The sequence below is a fragment of the Herpailurus yagouaroundi genome, unplaced genomic scaffold (assembly GCF_014898765.1).
Source record: "Herpailurus yagouaroundi ecotype Mexico unplaced genomic scaffold, PumYag 100, whole genome shotgun sequence".
Classification (NCBI taxonomy): domain Eukaryota; kingdom Metazoa; phylum Chordata; class Mammalia; order Carnivora; family Felidae; genus Herpailurus; species Herpailurus yagouaroundi.
In genome coordinates this window covers 46,292,215-46,305,941 of record NW_024412391.1, presented here as the reverse complement: position 1 = coordinate 46,305,941, position 13,727 = coordinate 46,292,215, and the positions used below count along the sequence as shown (strand labels likewise).

At 34.5% G+C, this 13,727-nt stretch overlaps 1 protein-coding gene across 4 annotated transcripts in view; it reads left to right on the top strand.

Annotated features, from left to right (window-relative positions):
- PALS2 (protein associated with LIN7 2, MAGUK p55 family member) overlaps positions 1 to 13,727 on the top strand; it is a 109,179-nt gene that overhangs the window by 76,398 nt on the left and 19,054 nt on the right. For 3 of the 4 annotated variants that reach the window (XM_040472422.1, XM_040472421.1, XM_040472420.1), the window contains exons 6-10: positions 5,469 to 5,510; positions 6,996 to 7,127; positions 8,657 to 8,756; positions 9,079 to 9,147; positions 10,893 to 11,054. In XM_040472422.1, the coding sequence (XP_040328356.1) occupies positions 5,469 to 5,510; positions 6,996 to 7,127; positions 8,657 to 8,756; positions 9,079 to 9,147; positions 10,893 to 11,054 (505 nt within the window). The remainder of the gene's footprint in view (positions 1 to 5,468; positions 5,511 to 6,995; positions 7,128 to 8,656; positions 8,757 to 9,078; positions 9,148 to 10,892; positions 11,055 to 13,727) is intronic. The other variant, XM_040472423.1, reaches the window with a different exon arrangement.

Below are 13,727 nucleotides of genomic sequence, written 5' to 3'. Positions count from 1 at the left end.
GAGCAATTCATATGTATGTACGGCTGGGAACATCTTAACAAGCCTGGAAATATCAAAAGATTTTATGCTATAGTGTGATGCTATTTTTTATGTTTAAAATAGCTGCATAGTTTAAGGAACGCCTATATATGTACAATAAAACTATACAAAAGGAAAGCAAGGTGTTAATGAGCACAAGATCAGGATAAGGGTTACCCTAGCTGGCAAGCCAAAGTGATCAAATGGATGGAATGAGAGCAGGAGCCCCACTTAGGGTTGTAGCCTCTGTTTTGAGTATAAGTTAAGGCTATTTTTCACATTATTAAAAGAAATAAAATAACCAAAAGTAGGTTTTGCGTGAACCAGTGAATCAAGTGTGATGTAAATTAAGAATAATTAACCTGAACAGTGTAGTTTAATAGATTGTTTTAAATAAATTTTTTGACGGAAGCTTAAGTGTGTGGCCCACAAATGGATATTTACCAAATAAGAGTGTGAATTGTCCCTCAAAGCTTTTGTAACCAAACATATATTCCAGCCTCCCTGCTCGTTTCAAAATATGTGTGTGGCATCATGTAACTGAATAAGATGAGGTCATGTACTTGGAAAATCTTTAGAAAAATAACATCGTGAATCATCCTGATATTGTCATAGTGAACTTCATAGCAACTATGATTGCTGCATTCACCACCTTGTAACTCATTCTGATGGCAAATTCATATGGACCTGAAAATATGTGTTGAGACTGAGGGTGTGTGAGAAACTCTTGCTCTATGTTCAGACAACATATTCCCAAACAAATTACCAGCCACCTTCTGGCTTAACATAAGAGTCATGGTAGAGCTGTTTCTCCAGCCATTTCATACATTTATTTTCTCCTGTTAATTATTGTTATTTGCATAGGCCCAGCATAATCCTGTGCGATATCTTATTTTTTCAGTACTTTTACAGTTTTTAAAAAAATGTTTATTTTTTAGGGGGTGGAGGGACAGAGAGGAAGAGAGAACCCCAAGCAGGTGTCACACCATCAGTGCAGAGCCTGACACAACCCTCGAGCTCACAGATTGTGAGATCATGACCTGAGCCAAAACCAAGAGTCAAGTACTTACCTGACTGAGCAACCCAGGTGCCCCATACTTTTACAGTTTTTATCTTTCCTTTTAAAAAATATCTTTGAGGTGCGCCTGGGCGGCTCTGTTGGTTAAGTGTCTGACTCTTGATATTGGCTCAGATCATGACCTCACAGTTGGGAGACCAAACCCCATGTCAAACTCCATGCTGAGCGTGAAGCCTGCTTGGGTTTGTCTGTCTGTCTGTCTGTCTGTGTGTCTCTCTCTCTGTCTCTCTCTCTCTCTCTCTGCCCCTTCCTTGCTCACGCAACTCTCATCTATCTCTCAAAATAAATAAACTTTTAAAAAATATCTTTGAGATAAAGCTTCTATAAATAGCATATATTTAAAGTGTACAGTTTGATAAATGTAGACACATACACATACATACCTGTGAAACCATTAACACAATCAAGACAACATATATAAATATGTTAATATCTATTATGTCCAGAAGTTTCTTTGTATCCATTTATAATCCTTCCCTCCTCCCCTGCATTCCAGGCAAGCACTGCTTTGCGTTCTGTTTCTATAGCTTAGTTTACTTTTTCCTTATTTTTATATAAATGAAAGCATGCACATGAATCTTTTATTTGCTGTGTTTTTTTAAAATATGTCGTCTTTCACATAATTCTTTTGGGATTCATCAATCTTTTTATGTGTATTAGCAGTTGATTCCTTTCTGTTGATGAGTGGTATTCCATTGCTTGGCTATACCAGTTTATCCATTAACTGGCTGATGAACACTTTAATTGTTTCCAGTTCGAGGCTATTATAAATAAAAGATGCTGTGGACATTTACATGTAATTTCCTTGGGTGAATACTTAGGAATTGAAGGATTAGGTCATGGTAGGTCCATGTTGAACTTTTATTTATTTATTTTTCATGTTGAACTTTTAAAGAAGTGTCCAAACTACTTTCAAAAGTGGTTGCACCCGTATACATTCTCATCAGCATACTGTACATCTTCACCAACATTTGGTGTGGTCAGTCCTTACAATTTTAGACACTCAAATAGGTGTGTAGTGGGATCTCAATATGATTGCATTTCCTTAATGACTACCTAATTTTGAGCATCTTTTCATGTGCTTATTTTTTAATGTCTGTTTTGGTTGTTTTCAGATCTCATCCATTTTTTGCCGAGTTGTTTTTTATTTAGTTTTGAGAGTTCTTTATGTTTTTTTTAATGTAAGTCTGAATTATGATTTACAAGGATTTTCTCACAGTGAAAAGGCTTATCTTTTCATTCTCTTAATGGTGTAATATAAAGAGTAGCAGTTCTCAATTCTGATGAAGTCCAGTTTTCTTTTATAGATCATGCTTGTATTGTTCTGTGTAGAATATTTTTGTATAACCATAGGTCATAAAGGTTTTCTTCTGTGTTTTTTCTAAAAGTTGTATAGTTTTATGCTTTACATCTAGTCCTAGGATCCATTTACTCTACGAGCTTTTGTATATGGTGTAAGATCTGGATGAAAGTGGGAAATGCATACAGATACCCAGTTTTCCAGTTCCATTTGTTGAAGAGACAATTTCTTTCGTCAGATTTGGAAATATTTTGACTATTATCTCTTCAGCGTATTTTTCTATTCCTGTTTCTCTTGCCCTTTGATGCCATCACTTCCACATATATTAGGCTCCTTGAAGTTATCCCCTTGCTCAGTGATAGATACTCTGTTCATTTATTTCAGTCTTGTTTCTTCCCTGTTTTGTTTTTTTTTATCTTAATTTTTAATTGCTATGCCTTCAAGTTTACTAATCTTGTTTTCTTCAATGTCTTCAATCTGTTAATCACTTCTGGTATACTTTTTCATCTGAGATATTTTGGGTTTCATCTCCAGAAATCTAAATTGAGTCATCTTTATATCTGCCATGTTTCTACCCAACATGCCCAGTCCTTCCTCTAGTTTCTTGAACATAAGAATATAATATGTAAAGTTAAAAATAACTATTTTAATGTCCTTTTCTACTAATTCTATCATATTTATCATTCATGGATCATTTTTTTCTTCTGTATCATCAATTGATTTTTCTCTACATTTTAGATTATGTTTTCCTGCTTATTTGCATGCCTGGTTATTTTTGATTGGCTGTCAGACATCACAAATTTTACCTTATTAAATGCTGAATATTTTTGTATCTTAGAATTTTTCTTAGACTCTTCTAGGGTATTTAAGTTACTTAAGAGCAGTTTAATCCTTTCAGATCTTGCTTTTTAAGCTTTAGGTGCAGCCAGAGCAGGATTAAGTCTAGGGCATAATCCTTCTGATTACTCAATGCCTCATGAATTATGAGACTTTTCCATTCACCTTGATGAGAACAGAAACTATTCCTGACCCTGTATGACCTGCTGATATTGCTACCTATTGTGCTGGTTCTTTACGTGAATTTGAGTAGTTCCCTTATACCCATGCACAGATCAGTGCTCTGCTGAAGACTGAAGGAAGCACTTTGCAGTTCTTGAGTCCTTGCTCTGTGCAACCCTTTCCTCACTGATTACTCGGTTCTGTACACTGTAGCCACCCAGTCTCCCTGGTCACCCAGCTCATCTCCTCAACTTGGAGACTGCCAGGCTCCACCTAGATTCTTCCTTCCTGACTTGCAACCTGGAAATTTTTTTTTATGCAGTTAGCTAGGGCATCTGAATAGTTCACCTTGTTTTCATTTTTTAGGGATTGCTGACTTCATTGTCTGATGTATTAAAAAGTGGTTTGTAAAATTTTGTCTGATATTTTAGTTGTTTCAGGCTGGAGGGGCCTTTATTCCTTCATCTTAGTCACAAGTGGGAGTCCTCTTTTATCTTGTATTACAATAAGAAATTAATTTTTAAATAGGTGAATCATTCCCATGTTTCAAAATACAAGAAATATATGTAGGTATTCAATTGAAATCTCTCTTTCAAAAAATCCACTGTCAACCTAGTCCTTACTCCCCATAAGAAACCATGCTATTATGGGGCACCTGGGTGACTTCATTGGTTAAGCATCAGACTCTTGATTTCAGCTCAGGTCATGATCTCATGGTTCGTGGGGTCAAGCCCTGCGTTGTCAGTGCATACCGCTTGGGATTCTCTCTCTCCTTCTCTCTCTGCCCCTCCCCTACTCATACTGTCCTCCCCTCCCCCCAAAATAAATACATTTTTTTTTTAAAAAAAGAAACCATGCTTTTTAGTCTTTCTAGAGTTTTAGCCACTTACCTGTTGTTAAACAATTAGGTTGCTTCTAATCTTTGGCTATTAGGAATAATTTGGTAGTTAATAGTCTTGTATGGAGGTCATTTTGCATATGTCTGAGCAACATTGCTGTTTAATACATTCCCAGAGGTGGATTACTAGGTCAGAGGATTTTTGCATTTGTAATTCTGATAGCTTTTGTCAAATTGTTCTCCCAGTGGATTAAACCAGATCTTCCATCAGCCTGTTAGGAAAATGCCTGTTGGACCATAGTCCTATCTACAGAATGTTATCAAGTATTTGGATTTCTGCTAATCTGACAGGAAGAAAATGTTATTAAAATACAGTTCTCTTGTGTTTAAAAGCTATTTGTACTTCCTGTTCTCTGTTTCATCTACTTTAGATTATTGGTCATTCAGTTTTTTCTTTAGTGATAAGAATATGAGATTCACATATTTTAGTAGGTTGTGTTTAGTAACTTAGTAATGAATGAACCATTAATGTATGGTCTATAGTAAAACACTTTACAGTTTACTTAATAAAATGTAATTATACTAAATCTAGTTAAATCTCTGATGACTTTTAAGGTCATTACAAAATGTTTAGATAAAAACCTGGGTTAATTTTCAGATAGATTTTTAAAATTCAAAGTAAAACCAGGTTAATCTGAGATTTTGAGCATGAAAGTAATGTTCTAAAATTAGTTTAATAAATGAAAAAATAAGAATTGTTCTCTTTTAGAAACCTTTTTACATCTGAGTGATGTGTTTTGTTCCACAAATAATGACATTTCCAGAACAATTTGGGAATAGGGGAATAGATATTTGAAATTTGGGCTATCTCAGAAAGTCTGAATTTATGGTTACAAAATGTATGTTGTCCCACAGATAAGAATGAAATTCCTAGTTAGATGGCAGCATGCTCTTACTATTCATTTGGTGTAGCTTTCTTGAGAAATAAAGAGTATCCAAGTATTTTTACACTTTGCATACCCATCCTTTTGCTCTGCCTCATCTCAAGCGCCTCTATCTTTTTGCTTCTGTCATTTATAATTTTCAGGGATTATACCCTATGGAAAATTAATTAGGGGAGTAGTTACTTTACCAAAGAGTGAGGTAATAAAATGGTCCAGTAGTTTGTTTATGTTTTGTTAATTAATTTAGTTTAAAGTCTGGCTTTATTTATGCAATGAAAAATATATTTTTAGAGTTGCGTCAATATGGAGAGGCATCCAGCACACGTCCGTCAGGTATGATGTCATTCCAGGACATTCTCTGGTACTCCAGTTTTTCTGTCTTATCAGCCAACTAAATTTACCTTGATTAAATAAACTTAAAATTTTGGGCTTTTTTTTTTTTTTCCATTGCCAAAACATTGAGCTGCATGCCATTGTCAATTTAGCCAGTTGTCACATTTTAGCAATCTTAATATTGTTTGTATGCTTGCTTCTTCAATATTTCTAAAATTGTGTATCAAAAGAATTATTGGCTTTCTGAGTTGTTAAACAATATTTAGACTTTACAGAGTTATTGAAAATGTTCTGAATGCGTTCTCTCAAAATCATCTAATTGTAAATAACTAAAATTTTGTCACATGTATCCAGACTTAGTTACTTCTAAATGATTTTAATATGCATCCATCACATTGCATTTTACCCCACTAATATTATGTATCTGCTTGTGTTACCTGAATATCTGGTTTGGTTACATTTGTAGAAGTATGATAACATTGCCATTTTTACTAATTTTGTGCTTTTCTGCTTGTTACAGTTTACCTGATTAATGCCAGGTCATTTCTTCAGTAAATAACATTTGAATTTTTATAAATATGCATGAAAAGTTTTAAGAATATAATCATTCTGAAATTGCCATCAAATACTGAAAATGCTTAATAGAATTTCAAGTGAATAAGCAAAATATTCCTTTGATTGGAGATAATAACTAATAGTGGTAACTGGCATACTTTTATTAATAAAATATATTTTAAAGAAATATTCAATGAATATTTCAATGAATTTAAATTGGGAAGTAGTTTCAAGTCTTTTTCAGTATTTTTCTTACAATTAATTTAATGCTAAGTATTTAAATTAGAGCAAGATGATTTCAAAAAAAAATATTTTCCACCCTTGTTTTGGCCAGTGTAAATCTGTGTGATTAAAAATTATATATTACCAGTGATGAAAGCTGGTTTTTTAATTTTTTTTTTTTTTTTAAGTTACTAACTGTTTCAGGTCTGACTCAACATTCACTTTCATTGTTTAACTTTGGTTTCAGGGCTCTTTCATAAAGTCAGTCCTAAAAGAAAAAAAAAGGTCCTAATGTACCTGAAATATATGCCTTAAATCAGCTGCATATATTGTTTCTGGACATTAATCAGAAAGTAGCATTTAATTGTATTCAAAATTATGCAACATTATTTAGAAAATCATGTGAAAAGATTGAGGGAAAGTGTAAGAATGGTGGAGTAAAATGATTGTCAAACTCTGTTGATTTAAAATTAGAAGTTAAAATAGAAACAAAATGTTAATTGTAGTACTAATGTTTATTTTTTTCTTTTCTGATACCTAAGTATTAATGTCTAGAAATTGATTTCTATCTGAATGAAACCAGTTCCTTAGTTGAAGTACTAAATGCATTGTCAATTACAATTAAATCACAGTTATTTGAAAAAGATTTCAAAAATCTAGTGACAAATGATACACCTATACTATCTTAAATTGTGCTATGTGTTTTAGGTATTTGTGAAATGTCATTTTGATTATAATCCATACAATGATAACCTGATACCCTGCAAAGAAGCAGGATTGAAGTTTTCAAAAGGAGAAATTCTTCAAATTGTAAACAGAGAAGATCCAAACTGGTGGCAGGTTAGTATGCTTCTCATAATTTCCTCAATTGCTTTTTTATTTTCAATCTTAGATCTGGCCAATAGCTGAATATTCAGGAAAAAGGTATTAGCATTTGTTCCAATGATTTTTCCCACATGAACAGCTCCTGCTTCATGGCTGCTAATTTTGTGGACAGAAGATCAAATTGAGAGGGAATTTGCGAGTAGCTGTTAATAAATGCAGAATTAATTAGCCTGTGGAGATATTCCATTGGTTTAGGGATCAGAACAGTTGGTTCTTCCACATCAATGATTGCAGTAAAATATGATATTGGGGTCATCCCTTCTCAGTGTTTGTTTTTGCTTGTCTTAACTAGAAGTGTTATACTATGTGTATAGTAGCGTCTCTCTCATGTCCTCTCTCTGTATGTACATTCATGGCAAATAAAACATAGTTTCTTAAACTCTTAAATCTGTTTCCCCACCTGTTCTCAGTTATTGTGAAATGAAGGTTTGCTTTATGATCAGTGTTAGTTGGTCATGGATTGAAATCTGTATATGTGGAAAGGGATGTGTGTTATCACCGTATTTTCCCTACTTCATTTCCTTTTTTTCTTTTTTATGTTTATTTGTTTTGAGAGAGAGAGTATGTGCAAACAGGGGAGGGGCGGAGAGAATGAGAGAGAGAGAGAATCCCAAGCAGGCTACATGCTCTCAGAACAGAGCCTGACACAGGGCTCGATCTCACAATCTCACGAACCCTGAGATCATGACCTGAGCTGAAAAATCAAGAGTCAGTCATTTAACCCACTGAGCCATGCAGGCACCCCACCTCTGCTTCATTTTCTAAAGATCTGTGTGATCATGTTCTTTTTCCTTTCCCCTAATACAGCTTTCAGAAATCTCTAGCAGGAGTAATAAGTCTGTTTTTGTAATTGCTGACACCAGCTAACAACCACAGTATTCAGAGCTGGAGAAACTGACAGATCAGAAAGCTTAAAATTCCTTGAACTGTCTCATTAAAAAGCAAGGTGTATGAGGAAGGGACCCAAGACCCACCTCTAAACTCTAAGTGGAGATGGTAGTAACTCACATTAACTCTGAATAGTTATATTGACTTCTAAGGGGGAATGAATAATAAGAATGAAGCCAATCTTACTAATGTGTCCTTAAATTTAAATTAGGACATTATTATGTGCAAGCGCACTGTGAGGTGAGAGAACCAAAAAACAGATAAACAGAGTCTGTAATCTTGAGAGGTGTCCACTGAATTTTTTAGAACTCTCATCAAAAAACTTTCTGTAGTTGTTTCCTTTATTGAACTCTTGCAGGAGTCCTCCTTTTGGGGGATGTCCTCTTTTACTCTCTTCTCATACCGTCACCATTATTTCAGTCCCTTCTTGCATTTTGTTTAAATATCTTTACTGACAGTGCCATGGATTTAAATCTCAAGGTCAGCTTTTAAGAGCAAATGTGATATATTGTTACTGACTATTGATTGTCCTACTTATTAGAATATGGTCTCAAATTTTGGTCACTGAAATATACAATTCATTCATTTGATTCTAGGCTAGCCATGTAAAAGAGGGAGGAAGTGCTGGTCTCATTCCAAGCCAGTTCCTGGAAGAGAAGAGAAAGGCATTTGTTAGAAGAGACTGGGACAATTCAGGTGATGAGCTTAACACAATGTGTAACAAGTAGTCCTTTGTGGTTACCTTTCTTTGCCTCTTTCCTCTGAATCAGCAAATGAATTTATTTAAAATGCATCTAAAATAATCCAGCCCCTGTACTTTATTTTAATGCCCTCAAAAGTAAACTCTTTGATCCCTTTCTGCCACCTGCCAGTATAGTATCAGAATTCAGTGGCTCAACTCACTTCTGCCCCCTTCTGCTGTGTAGGACACAACACTCCCACCTCTAGAATACCACAGGGCAGTTTTATCCTATTCCAACACACTGGTTTAAGTTATATTTGTCTTGTCATCCTTCAGGACCTTTTTGTGGAACCATAAGTAGCAAAAAAAAGAAAAAGATGATGTATCTCACAACCAGAAATGCAGGTATGTTTTAAATACTTTTTGAGAAGTCTGAGTGAGATAGCTTTATATCATTAATTAATATGGCATAAACTCTAAATAAATAATTTTAAAAGAAGCTAATTCAGATGAATACCCAATTTTAAGGGGCTGTCACTTGAACACATGGCCCAATATAATAGGCAGACATTATTTAAATCTCAATATGTCACCAGTGCGTTTTATTCTATAATTTACAATAAAATGAATTGGTTAGGATTTATGATTATATTAGTGAAGGAACAATCTTATTAAAACTTTCTTCAAAGAACTTTGATACTGATTTATGTGTCATTTTTTTTCTTTTTTTTTAATTTTTTTTTTTAATGTTTATTTTTGACAGTGGGGGAGGGTGGGGCAGAGAAAGAGAGGAAGACATAGAATATGAAGCAGGCTCCAGGCTCCCGAGCTGTCAGCACAGAGCTGGATGTGGGGCTCGAACCACAAACAGTGAGATCATGACCTGAGCCGAAGTCGGATGCTTAACTAACTGAGCCACCCAGGTGCCCTTGTGTGTCATTTCTAAAGAAATGCCTTTATGAAGATATTAAAAGAGTTACGATTCAGGGCAACTCTATTCTGTCATCGCATTGTCCATGATACTTTTGGGAAAACAGTAGTAGACCAAACAAATCTTAGTCTGATATAGTAGGATTCTCTCTTAAATCTTTTAGACTTAAACGTGAATATCACAGTTACCATAGTTATTCTTTTCAGTTATAGAGGCAGATAGGAGTGAAATGCAGCTCTTTGAATGAAAAGGCTTTCTGAAAGAAATTGATAATTTTTTAAAGTACTTGCTAGACATCAGAGCTGCTTCTCTTCTGGTACTAAACTAAATAGCACACTCTAAAGGGAATAATAATAATAATAAAAGGGGAAAAGAGAGTCTCTCAATATTGGTTTAATCGGTGGAGAAATTGTGCAAATAAAGAGTTGCTGTTAAGATAATAACCTAAGGAAGAAGTGTTATCACTACAGATTGAGAGTTATAATACTAATGACAGGTAATATACTAGTTTAAATCCACTTTGGCTTTATTATTCATTAAATGTGTGTCCTTAAAGCTTTCTTGCAAAATAGAAAACTTGCAATTTTCTCGTTGACTAAGATTTAATTTTGGAGTATATTTTGACTGAAAATAGTTTGGATCCAAAATTTCATTTTGTACATAAATTCAGAACCTTAATGTTTAATTATCAATATGTTTGTCTGCATTTTGTTAATCCAACTGGTATTTGCTAAGTCAGCACATGGTATTTGTTCTTTGATATTTTTGGAAGGCCATACTCATTCTATGGGGCTTATTTAAGCAGTCACACTAGTTATACTTCTGTCCTTTATATCTGATATATAGTTTTTGGCTGAACAAATTATAAAAGATAATTTGTAGTTTGATTGTACATATTAAAAGAATTATTTCTATAACAAATTGATAAGAAACGTTTTAATGGATAGAATATATGGTGAAGATAAAACATGGCATTTTTCTAGCTTCCTTAGCCAAATTTTTAAGGGCAAATGGTTGAAAACAGATGTTTAAATCAAGATCAAAAATAATTTATTATACTTTACCAAATTTATAAAAAAAATAAATCTATACTAAGTACAGTTCAAGTGATACTTACTTGTCAGGACAACGAAGCCCTTATTGAACAGAATTGCAGACGTTTTTCATCCATCTAAAAGGTAAGTGAATATGATGATTTTCCATTTCCTTTTACATTTAGAATTTGATCGTCATGAAATCCAGATATATGAGGAAGTAGCCAAAATGCCTCCCTTCCAGAGAAAGACTTTAGTATTGATAGGCGCTCAAGGTGTGGGACGAAGAAGCTTGAAAAACAGGTTTATAGTGTTGAATCCCACTAGATTTGGAACTACAGTGCCATGTAAGTTTTTCTCCCTTTTCTTTGCTGTTTAATTGGCATCAAAGAGTAGGTGGGCCAGATTATTATTTTTTTTATTTCTAAATAATTTTTGATATGAAAGCAAATAGAAGATACTGGAAAACTCGATGACTCTACAGAGGTCTTGAAATAATGCTGTAGCCATGTTGGCTTGCTGCCTTGCAGCCCTTGTGTCTCCAAGCTCCTGAGTCCAGAGATGTCAGTTAAATGCAAGTACTAGGAGTTGTGGCAAAATCAGCATTCACTTTGTATTTTCTTGTACCACTGATGTCTATCTGAAAAGTTGTGTTTTTTACCCACATTAGCGTAAAGAAAAGAAGGAAATCTGCTGGATCCTCACACACTTCCAGTGTGGCAATTCCTTTGTGAATTTTGTACGTTTTCTCTTGTAGCTCTGTCCTTCAAGGTCATAAACCTGATTTTTTGATAGCACATCAACAGTGAGAATCTTCAGAGCAGGCAGCATTAATTAAGATTATAAAGGTTGACATATAAAATGAAAATACTGATAGGAGAAGTACAACCATTAAATGAGCCAAACATTCATTTTATCATCTTTGCATTTTTTCCCTATTTGCATATTTATATGGAAAGTTAAATAATGTCAGAAGTATGCTTCATAAGAATGGAATCACATTAAGGAGTTAGATGATATCATAGTCTTATTATAAGAACTAGTATACATTTGTCTTTATTTTGGATATGTGTGGGCCTTTACATGTGGGAATTTACACGCTCTTTCCCCTGAACAATGCAGGAGACAAGCCAGCCTCACCTTCTATAACTCCCCTTTCTGTGCTGCTTTTGCTGACCAAGCCCCCTTTTGATTAACAGTATTTCTTTAGGTATATTAATGCCATTAAGCTGTTCTGAGCTAATTCTTAGCCTAATATCACTCCATCTCTTGTCGATGAATTTTCTAGTTTCTCTGCTTGCATCTAGTATGTTTTGAGGTTTAATTTTCAGTGAGTGATCTTAATGCTAAAACTTTTAGGGATTGGTTGGGGGAGTAACCGTGTGCTATTTGTAATCCCTTTGGGGTAAGGCTTTGGATTCCATTGTAAGCACTTTATATCACTAAATTCAGACAAATACTGGTTAAATAGTTAAGAAAATAAAAACTTCGCTGTGATCAAAGTATTTTAAGTATTTTAAAGTGTTTTACTTTTCATTTTTGTCAAGTTAATACATGTACAGTATTTTAATCAAGTAGTTCTTAAAGATACGTAATAGATAAATTAACTTCCAGTCTTGCTGTATTCCACCTTTAATCTACTTACCGGAAACAGTTGCTTTTCATGTTTGTTGCTATTTATTTGGTTAGTCTTCCACATTTCTTAATAATGTCACCATTCTGTAATATCTTGCATTATCCAGTGTAGGCCTTATCTGTTGACTTGCTGACTCTTCCCAATATAAAAATAGGTCTAGTTTCAGTTCATTGCATTTTACTTTCTTGAACAGATTTTCTCTCCTTCCATCTAACAGTTTCTGGAATTCCTTTCTCCTTCCTGTCTTTACCTTGATTTTTTTGCATGTATGTGTATAAATTTGTTTTAAACCAAAGATTCATCCAGTAGTAGGTCATGTTTATTTTCCTGGAGCTTCCTGTCTCAGGACCATAGGTCTTCCTGCTTCAATGAGGACTACGCACTCTCCATTCCGGCTGTGCCCCACTGTTAACACAGGAGAGCTTCCCTTTGTTGCTGTCCTGGGTTGACAGCAACCTTGTTTTGCTGGAACACATCCTCTTGTTACTTCACAAGAAATGTGTATGAGGTATAATTTCTCTTTGTATTTGAAGATACATATTTTCTGCCCTCTAGTGATTGTTTAGCTGAGAATAGAAATTTTCGATTATAAAACTCAAAAGACATTACTCTTGAATCCAGTTCTATTAAGTCCAGTGCCATCGTAATTCTTGTTCTTTCATACATGACCTGATTCTTCTTTCACAGATATTCAGGGTCTTTTGTTTGTTTCATTCTGTTGTTTTTCAGTATTTTGAAATTTAATAATGCTGTGCCTTTGTGTGCATCTTTTTTTTTTATAATTTTTTTTTAAATGTTTACTTATTTTGAGGGAGAGAGAGAGAGTTGAGCAGGGGAGGGTCAGAGAGAGAGGGAGACACAGAATCCGAAGCAGGCTCCAGGCTCTGAGCTGTCAGCACAGAGCCCGATGCCAAGCTCAAACTCATGAACCGCAAGATCATGACCTGAGCCCAAGTCGGACGCTCAACCGACTGAGCCACACAGGCGCCCCTGTGTGCATCTTTTTTTATTCATTGTGCTGATGATTAGTGGGTTCTTCAGACTAGAGACTCATGTCCCTCAATTCTGGGAAATTATTATTTCTTGGATGATTTCTCCATATTTTCTCTGTTCATGTTTTCTAGAATTTCTGTTAGTTGAATGTTGAACATCCTGGATTCATCTTCTCAATCTCTTTTATATCATGTTGTCTATCCCTTTATCTTTTTATTCTACTCTTTAAAAGATTACCGTGAGTTCTTTGTTCTGTTCCCTCAGTGTTTTATCACAAGTAATCATATTTTTCATTTTAGGATTTTCTATTTCTTGGTGGTTGTTTTTTCCACAGCATTGTCTGTTTGTTTATCTTGTGTATCTCTAAGAATAGTAAATAGTGTATTCTTTT